Source organism: Artemia franciscana, chromosome 3 (assembly GCF_032884065.1).
Source record: "Artemia franciscana chromosome 3, ASM3288406v1, whole genome shotgun sequence".
Taxonomy (NCBI): domain Eukaryota; kingdom Metazoa; phylum Arthropoda; class Branchiopoda; order Anostraca; family Artemiidae; genus Artemia; species Artemia franciscana.
In genome coordinates this window covers 7,690,324-7,715,704 of record NC_088865.1, presented here as the reverse complement: position 1 = coordinate 7,715,704, position 25,381 = coordinate 7,690,324, and the positions used below count along the sequence as shown (strand labels likewise).

The following is a 25,381-nucleotide window of genomic DNA, read 5'->3' as shown; positions in this document are numbered from 1 at the left end:
AGACTTCTTTTGCAGCATGAATACAAAATAGCTTCCTTATCTCTTCCCTGGTATTAATCAACAATGTTCACTGCAATTAGTGTAGTTACTTTGAGTCAAGGATCATCAAGCACAACTTGTTTAACTTTGCTAAGGAGCGACCTTTACAACTTTTTGCAATAAACCACACAGAAAACACACAGTAGAAGAAGATCATTCGGAGTTTCAGACCAAGAGCTTTCAGGTTTTTAAATGCACACAGAATTATACTAGAGTCTCAGATAAGAATTTTTGATAAAAGAGGGAGATATTCTCTTTCGTTGAGGCACGATGATTTAATCTTTGTTCATAATGAGGATATGCTCCAAAATAGGTACGTATGTGATTTTTTTAGGTATATATATGTATTTTGTTTTTGTTTTCTTTTAGCTACGTATACGTTTTTTATTATTTCTTTTCTAGCTACGTATGTTTTTTGCTTTTTTTTTTTAAGTTGATATAGAAAAAATGTGTTATTTGATCATTTGAATGCAAAGTGCCAAGGAGTTCGAGAAAATATTGTTAGGGGGAGGAGACTGAGCCCACCCCCTGCGTAAGTGAATGGTCAAAGATACCATAGTCACTCACTTCCAGTAATTAAATATAATAGGGTTGAACTACCCTTTACGCACTTTCTTTGGGCACGATGATTTGATTTTTGTTCACTATGAGGATATGCTCCAAAATAGGTGCTTATGCGATTCTTTTTAGGTACGTATGCTTTTTTTTTGTTTTTTTTTTTAGCTAAGTATGTGTTTTTTTTTGAAAAGATATTTAAAAATGTGATAGGGGGAGGTGGCAGAAACCACCCCCCTTCATTAGTGAATGGTCAAAGATACCATAGTCACTCACTTCTAATAATTAAATATAATGGGGTTGAACCACCCTTTACGCAATTTCTTTAGGCACGATGATTTGATCTTTGAGTACAATATGGATATGCCCTAGAACCCTTAGTAAATCCTCATTCTTGATAACTAAATCGGCTTGAATTACTCCGTCCGCAACGAGTATTGTTTGCTACAACTAAGTTCTGGCAGATTATGGAACATTTTAGTTAAGCGGAAAGGACTAACAAAGTCGGGCAAATCTGTTGGATTGAAAGCGAAATATTCTAGTCATAACAAAAATTCTTAAGAAAATACATCTTGTTGAGTTAGAAAAGAGCAATAATATAATATATAAAATAAATAAGGAAATAAACACAAATTAGAAATAAGATTAGCCGGAAATAACTAAAATAATAAGATAACAGAAAAAGACAAAAATAATTATAATAGTACGTTTTTTGCCAGTGCATAAACAGGACGATCTTATTTATCTACAATTATATTCACATATACCGTATGATAACATTGAAATCTTGTTGAACATTATTTATTAATATTATTTATTTTTATAGTATATTTTTATTACATTACTGCACTTTTATATCATAGGCTATATTCAATATTTTATTTTCGATATTGTGCATTAATCAAAATAGGAACAAACGGAATATTCACCCTTTGGATATTTTTATCAGATGATATACGACTCACTCGTCGCAGCAAAACTCGAATCACGTCAGAACTTAGTTTTAGCCTGATTCCTAAAGCTGTCTTGAGCAATTTCTGTTGCCTAGTCAAACCTTGGCTTGTATTAGAACCTAGTTTAAACCTGACTCCTAAGACTTTATTAAAGGATCTCATGTGGTAAAGCATAACTTAAATCACGTCTGAACTTAGTTTTAGCCTGATTCCTAAAGCTGTCTTGAGCAATTTCTGTTGCCTAGTCAAACCTTGGCTTGTATTAGAACCTAGTTTAAACCTGACTCCTAAGACTTTATTAAAGGATCTCATGTGGTAAAGTAGAACTTGAACCACGTCCGAACTTGGTTTTAGCCTGATTTCTAAAGCTGTCTTGAGCAACTTCTGTTGCTTAGTCAAACCTTGGCTCGTATTAGAACCTAATTTCAGCCTGACTCCTAAGACTTTATTAAAGGATCTCATGTGGTAAAGCAGAACTTAAATCACGTCCGAACTTAGTTTTAGCCTGATTTCTAAAGCTGTCTTGAGCAATTTATGTTGCTTAGTCAAACTTTGGCTTGCATCAGAACCTAGTTTAAGCCTGACTCCTACGACTTTATAAAAGGATCTCATGGGGTAAAGCAGAACTTAAATCACGTCTGAATTTAGTTTTAGCCTGATTCCTAAAGCTGTCTTGAGCAATTTCTGTTGCTTAGTCATGATGTCATGTGCTAAAGCAAAACTTAAATCACGTCAGCACCTAGTTCCTAAAACTATCTTAATGATTACAATTGCCAGAACAAAACTCAACTCGGGTCAGAGCCTTGCTTAAATCAGGCTCCCAAACTACATTAACTGACAAGTTTTAGCAATCTTTAGTTTATGTTTATCTTTTGCCTTCTCTTTTTACTGGACACCTTTTTACTTGATATAAGCATAAAAAATCATTGTCACCGCACTTTGGGCTTTTGCCCAAGACCTAGGAACTTCAGCCCTGAGCTTCGGCTCTTTGGAAAAGAGGACATTCTAAATGCGACCCTCAAAAATTGTAAAAAAAAAATATTTGTTGCCAATATTTAATATATTGGGATTGTTTTCAAACCATGGGATTTTTCAAAGTTAAACTTCGGCATATCTTTAAATTTTCAACAGCAACCCTTCCTGAGAAAACTCACTAATGACTTCTTTCTAACCTTTGTCCGTTCTTTATTTTAAACAGTTTGTCAATTTTGGTAACTAAACCCTGACTAAAACAATAATTATGACAATTCTCTTATGGGTCATAGAAAGAGGTGTCGTCGAAACTTCGAAAGGGGTTCATTCAGTTGAAATTGAAAGTTCTAGTGGCATTTTTAATAGTTGAAAGTTATTGGAGGGCAACCAGTTCTCCATCACTCCCATAATTTCCCCAACACATAAAAATTTTTAATCAAAACTTTGAGACTGTCATTTTGTTCAGCGTAGCTAAAAGGTCCGGGAATTATATCTTTGAGGATGACAACCTCTTTTGAGGATGACTTCCCTTTCTGGTTTTGGCATACCTAAAGGGATATTTTAAATTATCGGCGGCAACCCTCCCTGAAAAAGTTCTGGGAATTCCCTTTCTTCTTTTGGCACACCTAACAAAATACTGTTTCTCTTTTAAATACCATCCTTTTTTCAACTACCACTACTGGTTACAAACACAATAAAGACAAATCTAAGGGGACTAAATTGTTCCCTGTCCACAAGCAATTTACTCCAAAGTTGTTGGCGACTCAAGTGGTAGGTGAGCCACAGCTATACACTAATCCTACTGTAATAAAGTTAAATAATGTATATTTATAGACACGCTATTTATAAAAAATTATATTCTGAAATAATCATAATGAACCTGAGGGTACATCCTTTTCTAGAACTTGAGCAGGAGAGTCGAAACCAGTTATTCCCAAATACTTAACTCCATTCTTCGTTAGCACAAAATTTGGATCTACTGGATTTGCTAAAGCTTCTTCAATTGCTTTTTCCAGGCTATCTGCAGTAATTAGCGTCTTCGAAATTTCCTTCAAGATAAAGTAGGTGAATAAACAGATGAAACCCCGTGGCACAGTGTGGCATTTTAAGCCAAAATCCCAACTAAAATGCTGGAGCATTTTTGCTATTGCAATTGTTTTTCATTCTTACAGAACAAACAAAATTTAATATTTTTCGTAGATGGCATTATTTTAAATTAGGAAACGGACTTTTCTTATACAGGCAAATATATTGATTCAAGCTATCTTTATGTATTACACTATTTTATCAAAAACATCGAGAAACGACATATCCCTATATCTGAATTTAAAATTGGGTTCTAAAAGATTTACTAAGGCCTCTCCTTCTCTAGGCTATCTGCAGTAATTACCATCTTCGAAATTTCCTTCAAGGAAAAGCAAGTTAATAATCAGATAAAATCCCGAAGTAAGTTTGCTATATATATTCTTTTCATTCTTATAAAACAAAAAGAAAAGTTATTTTTTGTAGATGACCTTATTTTGTTTTAGAAAACAGACTTTTCTTTAACATACAACATTTATTTTTGGATTAAATTATCTGATAAAAAAACTGCCGGGAATTCGATACATCCTTCAAGAAAATGTAGGTTAATAAACAGCTCAAATTCTGAACCACTGTTTGGCAACTTTTACGTTTGCTACAGCAATATTTTTTCTTATCGATCACATCGATTAATTTAACCTTTTGTTTTGGATTACATTACTTTATGCTTAAGTAACTATTTAATGCTTATTATATTAACCTTAAGATTAAAATTTATTGCATATTTTCATTTGATTCTAAATATATGCGAAACAAATAAATTTAAAAATTAAGTTTTCACACAGAAAATTTACTATTTACTATTCCTTCAGAAAAATAATTTACTATTCATCATTCATGGGAACCATTTGCTATAGCCTACTATCTGCATTGAAATCCAGTCAAAAAGACAAGATTCTTATCATGTCGTTATCCCCCCTCCCCCTCGAGGGAACAAACCTATGGTCCTTTCACTGCCACCCCAAAACACACAAAAAAAGAACGGTTCAAAACGCACACAAAAATAATAACGGTTCAAAACATAAAAATATAAATAAAGAAAAGACTTCTCGAAATAATTTTGTATTTTGACCCAATAATACCCGATAATTTTGACCCAATTCGGAGAATACGGACTCTTAAATTCCTCTCAGAAAAAATTCAGGCTTTTTCTATCGATACAGCATTGCAAATTGTTAATACCAGACATTTACGCTATGGCTTATATTAGAGAAGGAGCCATTCCGAGGGAGGGGCAGAAATTAATGAAAACGAAAAAAAAGTTAAGCTAAACCAAAAGATAGATGTCTTTTAGTGCAGGTCTATACTCCACTTCTAAACAAGGTTATCACTACATTCTTGTAATACATATAAGTAAATAATTGTAATACAGTGAATAAACAATTGGAATTAGACTGAATGCCGAATTGAGAGATGAAAAAAGCATGTGTCATTTTCGACTAATTGCCAACGTGGCAACATTGCTTCACTTTATACATAAACTTGGCGTCTAATCATATCAATCTGCAAAAAAATATTATCTAAAAAAACTGTTTTCAACCGAAAGTAAGGAGCAACGTTAAAACTTAAAATGAACAAAAATTATTCTGTATATGAAAGGGGCAGCCTCCCTCCTCAATACCCCGCTCTTTACGCTAAAGCTTTTTAGTACTTTTAACAAAACTTACGATTCTAGTTAAACAGCCCTGGTGTTGCAGGAGTCTTTCTTAAAGAATTGGGACAAAAAGTCGAACCTTCGCGTAAAGAGCAGGGTGTTGAGGAGGGGGGAACCCCTTTCATATACAGAATAATTTCTGTTCGTTTAAGTTTTAACGTTTCTTCTTATTTCCAATTGAAAAAGACTTGTCTTTCTATATTTAATTTCTGATCGTTCTTCAATTAAGCCGGGAAACCCAACTCCCTTCCATGGAAAATGTTCCCCTCTCCTACAAAAATTCCTCCATTGAAAGTTCCTCCCGCCAAAAAAAAAAGAAAATTACCCCCAGACAAGTCCGTCCTCGGTACTAATTCCCTCAAAAAAATTTATTGCGGACCATTTCGCCAGAAAAATTCTCCTTAGCATACTTCTATTTGAAAAAAAGCTGTTATTTATTTCAATTCTGATCGCTTTTTCAAGTTTCCCAGAAATCCCATCTATATGGAACATTTTCCCAGTAAATACCCCACTCCCCAATGGAGAGTTTCTCTCGTGGATAATCCCACATCGAGAATTTCTCCTGGTGATAATCCCTCATGAAGAATTTCTGTCGCAGAATAGCCCCCTACCCTCCACAGGAAAATCTTCAAGAGAATCCCAACCCCACCATAATTTCCCCCGAACAATTTCCTCACAACATCTCCACATTTAAAATTAAGGCCCAAAAGAGAAAGTAAGATAAATAAAACGAATTTCGTATAAGAGCACTAGGAAATTCCACCCGTGTAGAATTTCTCCTGGAAAGCTCGACCCCAGAAAGCCCCCCCTCAGGTAAATCTGCAGTTTACAACATAGTTTATCTAGGTTGAAAGTGAATATATCCCTTGATTCCTTTTTTTATGCTCTTTCATAATTCAAAAAATGCCCAAAAAGGCTCAAAAGGGTCAAATCTGCCCATAATCACCAAAGGTTTAAAAGTGCGTTTCTAAAAATAAAAAAACTGACTAGTGAGAAAAAATCGTCATTTAAAGGTCATTCAGGAATAGTAATTACTATTTTCTTTAGTCTTAATAATAAAATATTAATGTTATTTTGAAAACAAGTTTGTAGAGATTTAAAAAAAAGAACTAGAAACCCTTCAAAATGACGTCAGTTTCCCCGCAGACCCCCCCCCCCCCACCGTTGAAAAATGTCTGTATCCCAATTACAAATAGGCTACTATATGTAAACAATAAGCTAATTTCAGAACTTATAGCTCTTTCCCCTGGGGGGGGGGGGGTCATGTCATTTCCAGAGGCATATTTATTGTACCTTTTAGCAATCTTGAACAAAATGGCCATCTCAAATTTCTAGAAATTTTGAACAAAGGGGCGTATGAGGGGGACTAGTTGCGCTGCATTTTTTTGGCACTTACAAAAGACACTAGAGCTTTTAGTTTCCGTACAATTGATCCTCCTCCCGATCTTCTATGACCATTGGTAAGATACGATCACCCCTGGGGAGAAGCAAATAAAAAAAAATAAATAAATCCCCATCGTCTTTCTTCATGAAAAGATTTCAAAATTACCAATTTTTTCAGACGGGAACTTGAACCAGCGGCTTCTCTGATACGCTGAATCTGACGGCGCGATTTCCATTAAGATCCCGTGACTTTTGCAGGATATTTCCCTCCTTTTTTCGAAAATCAGGGAAAATTTTCCCAGACCCGTAATTTTTGATGGGTAACATTAAATATATTTAGAATCAGCAAAATAAGCTAATTCTTTTTAAATATCTATTATCATCAAAATTCGTTTTTTTTAGTCTTGGTTACTACTGGGCCGAGTCACTCCTTACTTACAGTTCGTTACCACGAACTGTTTGATTACCCAGAAATAATTGTCAGTGAGATGACTAACTTTGATAAACGCACTATTAGCGACGTCTAGGTTTTTACTTCTGTTCTTCCATAAAACGAAACCGCCAGCTAAAATTTAAATTGTAAGAAAAGGCAATCTTAATCTAAATACTGTTCCTCTTTTAAATTGGAATCTTCTTTGAGGATTATCAGAAGCGTCTTGAGGGAGGGGGAGAAATTAAATAAAAACGCAAAATATAGGTTTAGTGAAAATATAATAGACATATTGGGTGCGGTCCTGATTTGGACCCATTCCTAAACAAAGACCTAGATAAGTCCCTGTAAAATATATGAGTGAAGTATATAATTAGAATTAGAATACCAAGTTGAGATATAGAATTACTAGGTGCAATTTTATATTATTTCCCTACATGGCAGCACTTGTTCGTTTTATACTTAAATTTAGTGTTAAATTGCATTGATCTCCAAGAAATATTAGCCAGACAAGAATATCTATGGAAATGAGCCACTATGACAAAAACTATTAGTGACATCTACCTTTTGCTTTATAAAAAACAGACGGGCTTTTGCCCTTCTATGAAACATAAAACTAAGAGTAAAAATCTAAATTATAAATACTGCAATCTTTGTTAAAAAATTATTTTCTTTTTCTTAATCTTCTTTGAGGATTACGGTTTTTCTTGATTAGTAAATTTATGGTAATACTATAGTACTTAATTTTTGTTTTTCTTTTAAATTATTTGATCTTGCAAGTTTTTTAACCTGGTTATGGACCAGCATGGTCAATTCCAAAGCACGCTTGGGATGAGTTTATCAAACAATGATTCAACAAAATCCTTTCAGAAATTTTGAATTATAAATCTGATAGTTTTGCCAAACATTTCTAATCACAATAAAAGATAATAGCCTATTTTGGAGGAAAGGGCGCCTTGACCAAAACCCCCGACTCCTCAAGAGTAGTAGAGGTGCTAGAGACCAGTATGAAGTTGGGCAAATGGATATAAAATTGAATTCATGTTAATAGAAAATCTTAGCCCAAAACTTTGGAGCAAATTATTGTTTTAGCCCCCTCCCTTTTACAGCTATTCGAATAAATTGTTGTTTCGTATATTGAAGTACCAATTAAAGTGCCAAGGACAATGAAATATGATTGTTTTAATTTGCCAAGGGGAAACTTATACAATCACATATATCTTTTAAAAAAGAGAAAAATCGTGACACAAATTATTAATCAGAAAGATATCTACATGATATAGATATAGATATAGCTATATAGATATAGATATATATACAGATATAGCTATGCAATTTTCGCTAGTAGCGGGCGCCAAATTATGAAAACAAAGAAATTCGGCTGAAAAAAAAACCAGCAAAAATAGCTAAAACATATGGCACACACCAAACAGCTTAAGAAGGTCTAACTTTCCTTTGAAGGAGTAGCTGTCTTTGAGAATCAATAGATTGCTTATGTTTGAATTTCTAAAAATGAAAAGCATTTTTAAATTCAATAATTATCTTTGCTTATTTATTTCCACGGTTCAACGTGGCAATACTGACGAAAATGTGATATGGTCTTAGAAAATCCATAATTTTAAAACAATCTAAAGAAAAACATTAAGAAATCACAGTTTTCAGGTATGAATAGGTCTAAGATGGTTGGCCTTAAAAAAAATGATTTTGATGTCCCTGGTACTTTAACAGCATTGCCAAGAAAAACACTTGAGAATACCTCCAATTCCTCGACCATTTTAGTGTATTCCTTGATTCTCTTGTCAGTCCTCTCAATGAATTTTTGTTTTGCTTCCAAAGTCTTTTGTCTCTGTTCTTCCAACATCCGGGCGTATCTCTCTTCACGTAATTTCCCAATTCGCTCATTTTCTTGCCTAAAGAATTTTTCAAGACAAGTTAAAATTTGCTACTCGGAAACTGCATGCTTCCAAGAAACATATTTTAAAACCCCCTGCTTTCAAAAAGTCTTTCTGGGCCAATTCTGTTTTCTCTCTTTTAAATCAAAGAGAAGGACAAAGCAATCAAAAGTAAAATTATATGCTTTAAAAAGCTCCTAGAAGAAGATGAAAAAAGACAAAGAGAATTGCTTGAAGAAACCGCGACTGGCATCGGAGTTCAACCCAAGATTACCCAGTGACTAGCTGAAGCTTCTAACCCTAGATAAAGAGAAACATCTGGTCATCTTTTCACAGCTTTTAGTTGTATACTTTGCCATTCAATTAAAACCAAATCTTTGAAATAATAATAAAATACAGGATTTGTCTCCTGTATTTTATATATAAAATACAGTAAATATATATAAATATGTAAATATTTATTTCCCCTGTAAATATATATATATATATATATATATATATATATATATATATATATATATATATATATATATATATATATATATATATATTGATCATTATATATATTTATTTGATCAGTGTTTCTTTTATTTGATCATTGGACTGTTTCAAGGAAAATGGTATTTCAATCTATCAGATGTATTTAAGGGAAAGAGGGTGTAGGGAGGGGAGAGATAAAATATAATTTTGATGTGATTTTGTACTTTTTTTGTTTCAAATATTACCAATTGCTTTCTGATACAAAACATTATGATGAGGTTATATCCACGGAAGTATAACGCAGAGAGAGCATATCTAACAAAGAAAATATGATACACGAGGGTCTTTGATGTCCTTTCAAAAACCAATAGGTATATGGACTTATTTGCATAGCCGTGGACTAATTACATACCACGCTTGTTCAGCAGCGTAGATATTCACATAGGTGTGAACAGAAAATATTTCAAGGAGGGGAGCCAACAAGGTGAGGAAGAAGGGGAGATTGGGAGTGGGGTTCTTGAACTATGAAAACGTGTACAACTATCTTAGATGTATCACACCGCATCTACAAAGGCATCCAAAGAGATGCCTTTGATATATCCAAAGAGATATCTAAAGAGATAAATATAATCTAAAGAGATATATAAATATAATATCTAAAGAGATATATAAAGAGATATCCAAAGAGAGGCAACTGAGCTTAAAAGCTTAAGTCTAGTTAAATTTTAAACCAATCATAAGATCATCTAGGCATAGGAGGAGAAACCGGACGTGTATGAAACACGGACCGAGGATTTTCAAGGGGTGGGGGAGATGAAGTTCGAAAAATGTTACTTTTGTTTGTTAAAAGAGGGTCATGTTCTTTAAAAATGCTAAAAAAGATTATATTTTTCTACAGTTTTGTTTTTCCGGAGAAGGGATTTCTGCTTTCTCTTGTGGGTGCACTTGTGCACATACACCTTAAACATTAGAGAGGTAGCGTTCTTGGGCTAATCCTGGAGTCCATTTCTCCTACCAGCCCCTCCCCTCCCGTGTGCAAGGAAAATGTAGATGTCCCAAATAAAATGTACCCACTGTTCAACAACTCATAGCACAAGTCATCTTTTTTTCTGGTAAATTGTGTGTATATTTTGTCAATTAAATAACCCTTAAATGACAAAAGTATAACTGAACTTCTGACAAAAAAATTGTTAGAGTATTCCTGAACGGAAGAGGCAACAAGCGAGTTCAAAGACTTCCTTTGAGTTGTTGCGCCCCTAAAGTCAGGATCAGATGGGAAAGGAGTAGCTTCTATAAGAAAAAGCGAAAAAAAGCCGGTCTTCAACCATAACGAAAGGTCCATTTCCTTCAGATTTTTCGAGTTTGACACGTAATATTGACTTCAGGTGGTGAACATGTCCTTGAGTTGTCTTTAAACCTCTTTGGTGTCTCTGTACCTCCATACATTTTTCATGTGCTGGTGACTACACTTCTGGCAGCAGTTCGACAATAATTTGTCCTCAAAGTAAACGGTAAATTATAAAGACGAATTTACACTTTAGAATTTAATCTTAGATATACAGTAAAATAGATGACCCATTTGGCTCATCTACGAGAGGCTTCAACGGAAGCTCTATTTATGGCATATATCTCCTTCTTCCTTGACCAAAAAAGGGAGAAAAACGCACTGTCCCCATGTTACACACAAAGGTTAAAGAGAGAATTTTGTTGAAGACAACCTGCAAATAGTAGACAACCTCTGTCCAGCATTATATCTTTCTTTGATACTTGTTCACAAGTTGCCTGGGAAACTATAAGAGTGGAAATTCATGCTAGTTTTGGAGAACTCACCTACGCCATCTACCCTTTGGTGACTTTTTTTACGCAAAACTGCTCATACTTGTCTTTTTAGACACAGTACTTTAAATGCAGGCAAAGGTTGCATAAGCGGAATTCTGTCCTCAGTAGGCCTACGAGCTTAAAGCCCACTAGTGCACTTAATCTAACAATATTTTCCTAAGCTAACCTACACCTATTCTGAGCTGGCTGGATTTTGACTTAAACAATTCTTGAAAAAAATACTGATTAATAATCAATTGCAGAGAAATTTCAACTTTAATCCTACTGTAGAATAAATTAATTAGGCTACATCAAATACTCAATTTTCTTTGGAATAGCTTTTTCTACCATTCTCTGCATTTGAAATTATCTGAAAGAACTAGAATGAACAGTTTTGTGTCAAGCTTGTGAGTGTGGTAATTATAGAGGTATTAGCTTGGTTTCAGTAGGAAGTAAGTTTTTAAGTGTGGTGATACTTTTAGACTTATAGATGCTGTAGATAAAGCTTAAAAAGAATAACAGTGTGGTTTTAGGAAGGGGAGAGAAAGCATCGATCAAATTTTCACTCTTAGGTTAATAATTGAAAAATGCCTGAGTCATCAGACCTCTTTAGCCCTCAGTTTCATAGATTCAGCGGGAGATTCAGCCAATAGAAGAGCTTTAGTGAATATCCTATCCTTATATGGTATACCAGATAAATACATTAAAGGGATTAGTACTCTGTACGAGAACAATATTCATGTGGTTGAAGTAGGAAATAAAGGAAATCACTGGTTTGGTATAGAATCAGGAGTTAATCAGGGTTACGTTCAATGAATGATTTTAAGGATTGCTTTGAGATTTCAGGGTGTAAGAATGCATTTGAAAATTAATTTAAAGAACACTAAGTGCCTTAAACTTGGAATAAATGAAGGTGAAGAGGTGATGTTAGGTAACGAGAAGGTTGGTCGAGTGGAAAGTGTCACTTACCTAGGTAGTATTCTTAGTAAAGATGGTGGATAAATTGAAGATGTAAAAAGTAGAATAGCTACAAGCCAGGGTGTTTTTTCAGTTGAAAAAAATTTGGAAGAATAGGAAGATAAGTCTACGAACCAAGATTAGAATATTGGAAGCTACAGTGATGACAGTGGTCAAATATGGCTCTGAAGCATGGGCACTCCGAAAAGCAGATGAAAATTTACTAGATGTTTTCCAGAGAAATTGCCTATGGATTGTTCTGGGTACCCGGCTGACTGACCGTATTTCAAACAGTAGGTTGTACGAAAAGTGTGGTTAAATCCCGCTTTCTGGGGCTATAATGAAAGAAAGGTTGAGATGGCTAGGCCACGTTCTACGGATGAAGGATGACAGATAACCGAAGATTGTCCTTTTTGGCCAACCTTCTGGGGCTACACGGAAAGCTACAGTAGCTGGGGCTACAGTAACGACAGTGGTTTAAGTACGGTTTTGAAAAGTGTATGCTTCGAAAGATTTGTTGATGGAGGAGGATTTGTTCAATATTTTCCAGAGGAATTGGATACACATAGTTTTGGTACCCATTTGACAGACCATATTTTGAATAGTAAGCTGCGCTAAAAATGTGGTTCTATCCCACTTTCTTGGGCTAAAATGAGAAAAAGGTTGAGATGGCTAGGACAAGTTTTGCAGATGACATGTAGTCAAAGATCATCCTTTTGGTCATCTATCTAGGGCCAATCGAAAAGCAGGTATAGGGGAAAAGTACAGGGAAGCTTTGAATATACTGAAATGGAGAAGGAGCGTCTGCAGCTGTATTGGCTTCAGGTGGCATGGTGCTGCAGTTAATTGTTGGCATTGGCTGTAGCAGTTTAATGAAGTTGGCTTATACTACACTATAAGATTTAATCCCTATTCTTCCATGTTAAATTGCCACTGCTGTAAGTATCTTATTCTCTTTAACTCATACCTATTAAACTCCAGGGCTTTTAAGTGATCCTCTTCAAGTTGATTTAAGAAATCTGAGCCAATGGAACTAGCAGCCACAACTTTTTCCTGTTCAGACGACAAAAACATCCTAATTGATTTCATGTTTGTTTTATAGATGCGTTCAAGGCGGTATATTTCCAGTTTTTCGTCTTCTGGCAACACTGGTTTCTTAGGAATACGGAAGAGCTTACTTTTTGCAGTTGGCATCCAAGTTGGCTTTCTTGCATACCGGACAAAATCTTTGGTAATATTTACGGGCTTTAACTCAAATGATTTGCTCATTGCTTTAAGTGCAGACATTTTAATTAACCTAAAAGAAAGAAAACAAAATTTATGTTTGTAATTTAAAAAATTCGGATTTCACATTAATAATCTTTCCACAAAATATGTCAAACTAATTTAAAAAAGAATATAGAAACTTCTTAATGTTTCTAGAGTTTTGGATGAGAATGAAATCAATACTGAAGGCGCAGGATCATGAGTTAAAAAAAAAATTGAAAAATAGAAAATCACATGGAAAATAAAAAAGATTTGGTACCCTATCAATTTTTTAACAAAGAAAAAAAACTCATAAAGACACGAGATTCTTTTGCATTAAAAAAATAAAGAACCAGTTATACTCAGACTTTTTTAAATTAATAAAATTAGCTGATAACCAAAGTGAAAATTAGGTGGAAAACTGCAAGTTTTTGAAATACTAGCTTTCCTAAAAACTGTGCTTTCCTTTTTTCTTATTTTACAGGTTTTTTCTGATGCAAATGATCTCTAATTAGTGACTATTTATCCCACAATTTTGAACTTTCTGGGAGCGGGTTCAGAAAGTTTTTTTGTGTCTCAAGAAAATTCGTCAATCGTAAATTTTAATTTTCGTAATAAAAAAAAAGTTTATCATAAGTTACCAATAACTATGAAAAGATGTCAATTACTTGGAGTTCAGGAAGTATCTGATTGAAATTAAGCTAGTTTTCTTACAGTATTAGTAATTAACTTGTTATTCTGTATTAACAAGGTCAACCAAAGCTAAACAGGATACAAAGAAGAACTAATGCTTATTTTAAAGGAAAGTATGGAATGTGCACTGGAATTGAACTTATTTTAATTAATAGCATTATTCATTATTTTCATCAGAAAATTTTGTTTGGATTACCTAATTTGTGTCCATTTTCAGTTTTATATCATAATCAGTTTTATTAAAAGAAAGCTATGGGCTTCCACCACCTCAAACCCCCATTCTTTGCAATAAAGTTCTAGTTTTCCACAGCAATAATTCATAAATTATAATAGCCATTGACTAAGTGGCCTCTCACAAAATTTGTTTTGTGGGAGAGGTCTGAAATGCTAAAAATTGTTTTTCGGGGCTGTATAAAAGTTAAAATAATCCCAAATGTTGATCAAAGGCAATTTGGAAATTTGCGCTCTACCTCTACCACACACTATCTTGTTCACCATTTGGACACTATATGTAATAAACTTAAAAAACACAATACCTGGCTCAATGTTATCGCAGTTGACTTACACAAAGCTTTTGATTTAATTAACAACAATACATTAGTAAAAAAACTAACCAATGACTTCCTAGTTGACCTCTATTTAATAAGAATAATTTCGTCCTTCCTTTCTAATAGAACACAAGTCGTCAAATACCTAAATGTTTACTCTGATCCTCTCCCATTTTATAATGGTGTACCCCAGGGGGACCCTCTTAGGCCCAATTTCATTTCTTACCATGATAAACAGTCTTTGTGTCGATTTCCCAGATAGATGGAAATTCGTTGACGATTTAACTGTCTTAGAAACATGTTTCAAAAATCTAAAAAGTAACCCAATGGACATATTGGAGTCAATATCAGATGAAGCTGTTACTAGTGATATGAGAGTCAACCTTTTAAAGTCAACAACAATAAGTTTCCTAAGAAACTCCCCCTTCTTTCTCCATCTCCAATGAATTGTCAGACAGAATAGAGGCAGTTCAAAAAAGACGCCAAAGAATTATCTTTAATGAGGGTAAAGTGCCTTACATTTCCCTTCTTTGGAGAGCAAATCTTGTCACCCTTGAGGAAAGGAGAGCACAAATTTCCTTGCGTCTTGCCTGCAATGCCATACATAACCTTCGTACTACTTCTCTTTTCTCTAGTGATCGTTTACCCCCCAAACTCGCCCCCCACGTTTTACTTCAAGAAAAATCCCCCATCTTGCCCCAACAAGAGTTTCCACTGAAAGATATAGAAGAACGTTCATCAGTCACATAGTTGAAATTTTAAATCAATGGCCCCCCGCCCTCCTTCTCACTCTACTTTTATCTTAAAGTTTTACTGTTTATTTTTCAATTGCGTACTTTGGAATGCTTGCTAGATAGACTTTTGTTTAATTTTGTTTTCCCTGTTTTAACTTTATGAGTTTTTATCATTTGATTTTCTATTGATTGCAATTCTATAATTTAGTACTGACACTCAAGTGTGAATTCGGCCCTTTTGGGCTTGTGATAGCCGCTTTTTTTAAATAAAATCTTATCTTATCTTAAAAAACTTTTGAAAGGAGCACTTTTCAGACCAATATTAGTCCTTAATAATTCCTTCTGTCACCTATTTCCAGGAAACCATGCAAAAGCAATCTTTAACTTCACACTCAAGATATTAATATAATAAGAGTGAGGAGGTAGCTCCTTACCATTTATGTTGTATGCTTAGCTCAAACAAATTTGCCCAAATTATGGTGGACTAAGGACCCTTCTCCCAAGATTGATCAGAAGGATTTTTGAAGAAATTTGTGAAAATTTGAGCCAAACATGCACTTGCTGAAGCTGAATGCATTCCCTCTATCTTCTGCCCCCCCCCCCAATTTTCGGCTGAGCAAATATGTAACATTGTATAAACACTTTCTCACAAATAAGGAATACGATTACATGGGGGAGAAGGTGGAAGGTGTATGCAAGGAATTTTTAGATATTTGGCAGATATTGGTAGATAAATGGTAGACATAATGGTAGATTGTAAATGGAATAATATCAAATGGTAGATAAGAGATATTATTCAGATTTTGTCATGTTTTCCTAAATGGTGTAATATACATATAACATGGGAGAACTAAAAAATTTAAATGCTTAAAACAAAGATGGCGATTGAAAAACAGCTTATTTCTAGCAGAAAAAGCAGCTTAAGAAAGCTCAGCTTATATTTGATATGAGCTACTGAGTTTAAAAGCATACCTTATTTGAGCTCCAAGACTTTATGGTACATACTGGTGGTGCTGATCTCTGTTTCGTGGCCATTCAGCCAGGAAGTGCGATGGGGGTTAGGGCCAGTCCTTCCTGTTTACCTTCCCCAGATTTCTCCAGGTACCTGTTTAGAGCTAGGTTGACTCAGACTGAGCTTACAGTCACCCTACTGACCCCCATTTTAAACCAAATGAACAGCAAAACTGGGACTCAAACCCATCCTCATAGTCAAAGGCTTTTAAATCTAGCATGCTAACCACTCATATTTCCTTGCATATTTTATATCCTGCCTAAGAAATGTATATGCAGCATGTTTCTTATAATTGGATTATCATTTTTTCTTCCATTTTTGTCTCTGTTCTTAAATCATTCAAATAATATTCTATGCACAATTCTATTATAGTTACTAAGGAGAAGCAGGATCTCATCTATAAGGGCTGTTTTTTTCAACATCCAAGACAAGATCATACAAAAATATAGTTGACTACTAAACACTTATAGTTACTTTCCAACAATAATCACTAAAAAAGATTGAGACACTTGTCATATCTGTGGACCCACTTCAAAGAATACTGCCTCCAATGAATCTAAATGATCCTTAACATTAGTTTGAAAGCATTTTGCTCCAAGCCATATCTTCAGTTCAGGAAAAAGATGAAAGTTGTTGGGTGCTAAGTCAGGACTTCACAGCAGATGATCAAAAAATGTTCCAGTACATCTGTTGTTGTGATTACAATTTTGTTTCTGGTGTGTTGTATCAAATCAAGGTTACATCTCCAATCATGGCTGATCTCAAAATGTTCACTCATTCCTTACCTTAAATCACACTTGCTAGCAATAGGACAAATCCTGTGTCCACCCACCTAAGTGATGATAGTTACTCCTCTGTGGCATCCCAAGCAGTGGTTCATAGTCTACTGAGCCACTACCTATCCATTGATGACTTGAAGACATCCACACTGTTAAAGGTCACTGTTTTTTTCACTAAGGGAGTTCTACAAGCTGAAAACCCTATTTGAAAAGAATGCATTCCTTAGTCAGGTATTTGCTTGTTTCCACAACAGCTTATAAGTTTGACCATGAATTCTTGCTGAGTTTTCCAGTTGGAAAAGGTCAGGAATGGTATTCTTGGCATTTAAAAGCTTGTATGCTGTTATCACATTGCCTTGTTTGCATCTATAAGTTAGGAAGGTATTCAGAGTTGATGGAGACAGAATGGCTAAGGAACAACATAGAGGTCTTTAATATATTTTGTTGCCCTCCTCAGGGCAACACTAGCCTTGGTCAAACGTGATGAAATTAGCACAAAATGTGATCATGGTGACAACCAATTTGGTTTTTGGGAAGGTCTTGGCATGTAGAATGCCTAAGCAACTCTTCTAGTGATTCTTGAAAGGCATAAAAAGGCAAAAAGTAACCTACACGTTTGTGCCATTAATATTTTGAAGGCTTTTGACTCCATTATTCACTCCCAAGCAAACTTGTTGGTCAAACTTGACTCTTATATAGCTAGTCATAAAAGTTGGAGATCTGCTAATGAACATTCTTTTAATTAAGCCAAGCATCAGATTAGCCTTTGGAATAGTTGCTTGTGCACAAATATGAAAATTCAACTCATTATCTTCCAGGGCACCAAGATCTCTCTCCACATGGCTTCTAGAAATAGCTTAGCAGAACTACCAACTACCATTCATATGGTACTGAGGAGCCTTGTACTTTGCTACATTGAATTTGAGCTTCCAAATATCAGTCCAGTGAGTAAATGCACCAAAGTCCAGCTGTTTTGACTCAATATTTTCCACTGTGTCTGCACAACCAATAATCAGGTTCAGACAGCCTGCAACCCAAATACCTGATGTACAGGACAGTAAAATTGTTTGAACATCTTGCTATTTTATTTCAGGCTTGTATTGCCCAGCAGCATATTCCTGATGTGCTATGTGAAGGTCCAGCAATGTGCATTTTTAAGAAAAATAAAGACCCAAAATTCTGTGATTCATATAGACCAATTGCTGTATGTTTGATGATTGGCAAGCTTCTTAGAAGCTCATCTATAATGAAATTAGCACAAAATGTGATCATGGTGACAACCAATTTGGTTTTTGGGAAGGTCTTTGCATGCAGAATGCCCATGCAACTCTTCTAGTGATTCTTGAAAGACATAAAAAGACAAAAAGTAACACCTACTTTTGTGCCATTGATACTTCAAAGGCTTTTGACTCCATTAATCACTCCCAAGCAATTCTGTCTCTCTTTAGAAATGGAGTTAATCCAGCGTTTGCACCTGCTTGTGGCAGTGGTATCAGAACTCCTCAATCTGGATTAGTGTAACAATCCTGTGGAATATACTTTTCATCAAGAGATTTCTGAAAAATTAGGATGAGTGGCCTAACAGTTCAATATGAAATTCTTGTAGAAGCCTTGAGTGTACACCATTAGGTCCCACTAATTTTTTGGGTCATAGTGATAACAATCAAGGAATTCCAGAGCTGATGCTGCTTGACAAGTTTTGTGCTGTCCATCAACATTTTTTGGCCTAATGTACACAAAGCTTTTCATAGCCTAACTGTTAGGTAACAACAGAGTACAAAACAGACCTTGAAACTTTCTTAGACAAAGTAGTTAGGGTGAATATGTGATTTTCTTTGAACATTCTTGCATCCTATCAGCTTATTCACCTAGGTTGCCTGAAACAACAGACTTCAATTGTATCCTTGGCCTCTTCATCATTCACATTATTTCAGCAATCTTTAAGCTTTTGACATATTCATACATAACACCATCACTCATGAAGTTATAAGACCAAATATACAATTTTCTAATAGATTTCAGCAGCACAATGGCCTCCTATAAGTAGAAAACAAACCATGCTTGGCAGGGGAATCAATATTGACAGACATGTTTATGTGGCTGTAGCTCAATACTGACTGATGCTTTGATGTCAACAATGGCAGGTTGTCTAGTACAAGAGTTCACAGTCCCCTACATTCCATGCCTGTTTTCTGCTGCTCATATAGAATCTGCATAGGGCAATCAAAGGTATAAGAAAAGAACACTCATAGTAAAGGTTGTAGCAACCAATAATATGCTATAATCTATCACAAGACTAAGAAAACAGACATATTAGTCTGGCTATAATTGGGACCACCATGGGGAGGGCTGTATTGTCAGAAATATGAATAGGCCATAATATTCTGAAATAGCCAAGGCCATAATAAGAATCTAATGACAACACTTTTATTTTATAAAAATCTTTCCTTCTGTGGATCCCTAATCTAGAACATTATCAAACACATTATTAGTGGCGTGATAGTCTGTCATTTATATTTTATCTGCAAATAGGACTAGAGGCCTAGCATTAGGCTGCCAGGGATAATTATGTGACCTAATATTAGCGTAGGCAAAACCACACTTGAAATTTAAGGATTTAACTATGATCTTTTTCAACGTTTTTATGCTTTTTATTACCTAAATGAATATATAAGGTAAAGTCGTTTTGTGTCCTTTCTTATTTTCGACGAACCTTATAGTTACTTTTCAAATATTTTGCTAGATCTCATTTAGTAGATGACGGTAGGAGACACTTCGCTTTTTATCCAATGTTTTGAAAAAAAAATAGATAAAGTAGCCTAACTATGTAAAGACACTAGCTATAAAGGTAACTCTTATTCGAGCAACTTTCAGAAAGAATTTTGGCAAAAACTTAAAAGTAAACAAAATGGTTTTTCAACTGTAAATCTTTAGTTTTTCAGATTGCTATTCATATTAAATTATAAATCTTCCATTAACTGCCGTCTGCAGTACTAGCACTTCCCAGCAATCGGGTTGTCTGTGAAAATCAGTTTTCTTATTGCGTTTCATTTTGGTTTTTATTCCGGAATGCTTAGAAGTAAGAATGTGCACAGGATGCATCTCTTTGCATGCCTTATATAACCTCCACTTTTTTCGCATTTCATGTATTCCGAATGCTAAGACTTTTTAAAATTTGGCTAACTTGTCCTACTCCTAAAATGTGAAAATCCTCCTTCAAAGTAAATATTTTGGATGCACCCACAATAACATTGATATGAATAACATTGATATGAATTCATTGATATGAACGAATTAGATTTGAATCTAATTTCAAATAGAAATTAGTAGGTGTAGGCATAAAGCTGTTCACAGAACTAAAATCATGGTTCAAAATTATGTATTTATTACTATTTGCTTTAGCAATAATACATGGATGACTGGACATGGGTAATGGTGAAGTTATTAAAAAGTAGCTTCATTTATAATAAGCTATCTCTCATTTCTCATATTGTTTCTCTTCATTCCAGTTGGATACTAAAACTTTATAGAGAAATTTCTATATCCACATGCATTTTGTAAATTTGTCTTGATAATATCACCATAAAATTTTCATATGGCATCAAAAAATGGCACTTTGGTTACCATTTTTGGAGTGGAAAGCCTGGGAAGTGTGAAAAGGACTTCATAATAATCTCCATGGTTGAAAACCAGGAGCCTGAGGCTTAATATCCCCTCTTGGGTACTCCCCTGACATCCCCCTTAATATCCCTCCTAAATCAATAGCTGGCCAACAAAACTATCAGGTTATTGCAGCACTGTAGACAGACCTAATGTTAAAAATAAAGATACAATGGGGTAGGGTTGAACCGCAGGGTTGCCCGGTATTTTTAACACAGACTTAAATACTTCCATTGATTTAAATCAGATCCATAATTATTCTAAGGAACCTTTATAAATTTTTTTCATGGAATTCGTCTTAAGGAGTACAGGAAAGGCAATTGGAGACTATGGAATCAAATAGGGAGGAAAAACTCTTCAGGACTTAGATTATGCTGATGGTTTTAGCATATTAGATGAAAGTGTGAGCAAAATAAATGAATTTTTAGAGGTTTCGCCAGTTCAGGGTGCTAGAATAGGTTTGAAATTAATATTAAGTAGACTGAGTCACTAAGGCTAGGATTACGTGAAGATGAAAAGGTGACGTTGGATAACGAAAAGATCGATCAGGTGGGCATCTTCACTTACATTGGCCGTATTTATTAGTAAAGACGGTGGGAGCAGTGAATATGTTAAAAGTAGAATAGCTAAGGCTTTGTGTGTTTTTTCACAGTTAAAAAAAGTTTGGAAGAATAGGAAGATAAGTCTGCAAACCAAAATTCAAATATTGGAAGCTACAGTGATGACAGTGGTCAAATATGGCTCTGAAGCATGGGTGCTCCGAAGTGCGGAAGAGAATTTACTAGATGTTTTCCAGAGAAATTGCCTACGGATTGTTTTGGGTACCCGGCTGACTGACCGTATTTCAAACAGTAGGTTGTACGAAAAATGTGGTTCAATGCCGCTTTCTAGGGCTATAATGAAAGAAAGGTTGAGATGGCTAGGGCACGTTCTACGGATGAAGGATGACAGACTACCGAAGATTGTCCTTTTTGGCCAACCGTCTGGGGCTACATGGAAAACAGGTCATCCTCGTCTGGGGTGGGAGGATGTCATAAATAAAGATTTAAAGGAAATGGGAACTTTCTTGGAGGGTGTAAAGAGGGAGGCCTTGAATAGATTAGGTTGAAGGAGGAGCGTGCGTAGCTGTGTTGGCCTCAGGTGGCTTGGTGCTGCAGTGAGTTATCATTATTAGTAGTAGTAGTTGTAGTTTATAAATTTGTTTGCTAACAATGCAACTCTTTTAAAAATCATGGTTGCAATGTCAAATGAAGAAAATTCGTAATTTGAAGCTGATTCATAAGCGATAACTAATATCTAAATTAATTTTAATGTTGAAAGTTTAATGCGTAAACAAAGTAATGTATATTAAAAAAATAGCATGAAACTCCACTAAAGTGGAGTCGGATTAAGTGAACTCGTTTCTTAATACAATGGGATACCATAAAAATGCAGAGGTACTAATTATAATACCCTGTGACTAAAAAATTTCTTACTTTTTACTGACTTAATATTGCATGTAGGATGACCAATCAGACAGAATTTAAACCTATGACTAGTATACAGCATTATAGTTAAAAAACAGGGTTGTTTGTGGTGGCGTAATTTTGTCAAACTTGTGGGGGGAGGGGGCAAGTAAGAGCCAATTTTCCCAAATTAGGTGAAAATAACAGTGAAACTGAAAATAAGCCATATAGTACCATTAAGTACCATTTCCGTGGATGCTTGAATTTTGCAGGCTTATTTAGTTTTGACAATATTTTTAAAGAAGCAACATTTCAGCTGGGGGAGCGGGACGATTGGGGTCAGGTCGGGGGAAGCCGGGTTCTGGGAGGGACAGTTGCCTCCCCCTTCCCATAGTAAATTACGCTCCAGATTATTTGTCTCTCCAGAACTTATTTTTCCTCAAGGAGTAATGTGACTGACTTGCAAAATATGTTACCAATGGATGTTACCAAAATATATGTTTCCAAAATATGTTACAAAATATGCTACCAAGATATATAAACCCAAAATTAGAATGTATGTTTTTTATCTATTAAAGCAGCAAATATTCACTTGTTTTCAACCCAAAAACATGTTCAAAGGGATTTAACTTAAGGATTTGTTTTAAGGATTTAACTTAAAAAACACAGTGCACATAACAGAGCCACTACTGGCCCCAAAAATATTCTAGCAGGGACTCATAAAGAGCCATTGAGTAGTGAATCAAACAGTTCGTGGTAACGAACTGTAGTAAGGAGCGACCCGGCTCAATAGTAACCAAAACTCTAAAAAATGGAATTTTGATACCAATAGCTACATCAAAAGAATCGCATTTTAATGCTGGTTTTAAATATATAAGTTTCATCAAGTTTAGTCTTACCCATCAAAAGTTACGAGCCTGAGAAAATTTGCGTTATTTTAGAAAATAGGGGGAAACGCCCCCTAAAAGTCATAGAATCTTAACGAAAATCACACCATCAGATTCAGCGTATCAGAGAACGCTACTGTAGAAGTTTCGAGCTCCTATCTACAAAAATGTGGAATTTTGCATTTTTTGCCAGAAGGCAGATCACGGATGCGTGTTTATTTGTTTTTTTTGTTTTTTGTTTTTTTTTTTTTTTCCCAGGGGTGATCGTATCGACCCAGTTGTCCTAGAATGTTGCAAGAGGGCTCATTCTAACGGAAATGAAAAGTTCTAGTGCCCTTTTTAAGTGACCAAAAAAATTGGAGGGCACCTAGGCCCCCTCCCACGCTAATTATTTTCCAAAAGTCAACGGATCAAAATTCTGAGATAGCCATTTTATTCAGCGTAGTCGAAAAACGTTATAACTATGTCTTTGGGGACGACTTACTCCCCCACAGTCCCCGTGGGAGGGGCAACAAGTTACAAACTTTGACCTGTGCTTACATATAGTAATGGTTATTGGGAAGTATACAGGCGTTTTCAGGAGGATTTTTTTGGTTTGAGGGAGGGGTTGAGAAGAGGGGGATATGCTGGGGGAACTTTCCTTCGAGAATTTGTAATGGGAGAAGAAAATTTCCATGAAGGGAGAGCAGGATTTACTAGCATTATTTAAAAAAAAAACAATTAAAAAATACAAGTGAAAAAGCTTTTTCAGCTGGAAGTAAGGAACAGCAATAAAACTTAAAACAAACAGAAATTATTACCCATATTAGGGGCTCACCTCCTTCTAATACCTCGCTCTTTACGCTAAAGTATTTTCGGTAATTTCAACTACTTATTCTACGGCTTTTGTGATTCAGGGGGTCATTCTTAATGAATTGGGATAAAATTTAAGCTTTAGTGTAAAGAGCGAGGTACTGACGATGGGGCGAATCCCCTCATATATGTAATAAAAACATGAGAATACAAAAGTTCTTTACGTAAGCTAATTTATAAGTTACGTAAATCTTTTACCAATAAAAAGATTCGTAAAAAATTAAAAGTTCTAGTTGCCTTTTTAATTAACCAAAAAATCGGGGGGCAACTAGGATTCGTCCCCCACTCTTTTTTTCTCAAAATCATTCGATCAAAATTATGAGAAAGCCATTGAGCCAAAAAAATAAATATGCAAATTCCGTTTTAATTATTCCTCTGCGGAAAGCCAAAATCAAAACATGCATTGATTCAAAAACGTTCAGAAATTAAATAAAAAAAACAAGTTTTTTTAACTGAAAGTAAGGAGTGACATCAAAACTTAAAACGCACAGAAATTACTTCGTATATGAAAGAGGCTGCTTCCTCATCAACGCCCCGTTCTTTACGCTAAAGTTTTTTACTGTTTTAGAAAGAAGAATTGAGAGAAAGAGTCAAACTTTAGCGTAAAGAGCGGGGCGTTGATGAGGAAGCAGCCTCTTTCATATACGAAGTAATTTCTGTGCGTTTTAAGTTTTGATGTCACTCCTTACTTTCAGTTAAAAAAACTTGTTTTTTTTATTTAATTAAATTAAATATCAGGAAGTAAGTTTTACTGCTTGTTATATCCCTTTTTAAGATCTCAAGATGCGTTTAATGAGCCTTTAAGTGTTGCAGATTGCAAGAAGCAGCTTTCGCTGCCAATGAATAAAAATAGAGTTCATTTGTCAGTATTAATCATAAATTTAGATGATTGTATGAGAACAATATACATGTTATGCTAGGCTTCCACCAGATATTGAATATACGATCATAACGCGGATTTCCACCAAGGTGTGAAATTGCCTTGATCTTTACGAAATGCAAGCTTTTGCATGCTATCATATTTGAAACTCTTCAAATTCTTCACGGCAAACTTTTACCAGATTGCAAAATTAAGTATCTTCTTTTAAAATCAAAGAAGCTTGGTATTCTTAAGCTAAAGCTAGAAAGGTTTTTCGTACCAAATACGAAAATCAAACTTGTGAATTTTTAACTTTCTAGTTTTCATTGAATTTGGTTAGAACCGAGCTATAAAATTTTCTAGCAGAAACATTTGAATAAAAGCAATATGCACGTACATAAAAGCAAACAATGTTTTAATAAGTATCCAAAAACTTGCGAAAATAAAGGTT

At 34.9% G+C, this 25,381-nt stretch overlaps 1 protein-coding gene across 2 annotated transcripts; it reads right to left on the bottom strand.

Moving 5' to 3' along the window:
* Positions 1–3,327: 3,327 nt before the first annotated feature.
* On the bottom strand, positions 3,328–19,988 carry LOC136024827 (small ribosomal subunit protein mS26-like). 2 transcript variants are annotated; one of them, XM_065700308.1, is made up of 4 exons: positions 19,886–19,988; positions 13,184–13,513; positions 8,826–8,979; positions 3,328–3,568 (listed from the first exon to the last, which is right to left on the bottom strand). In XM_065700308.1, exons 2-4 carry the CDS (start codon positions 13,501–13,503, stop codon positions 3,389–3,391), a joined length of 654 nt encoding a protein of 217 aa, XP_065556380.1. In that variant the 5' UTR covers positions 13,504–13,513; positions 19,886–19,988; the 3' UTR covers positions 3,328–3,388. The 2 variants fall into 2 exon arrangements, with proteins under 2 accessions (XP_065556380.1, XP_065556381.1); XM_065700309.1 differs by having other exon boundaries at positions 19,941–19,959.
* Positions 19,989–25,381: the final 5,393 nt, after the last annotated feature.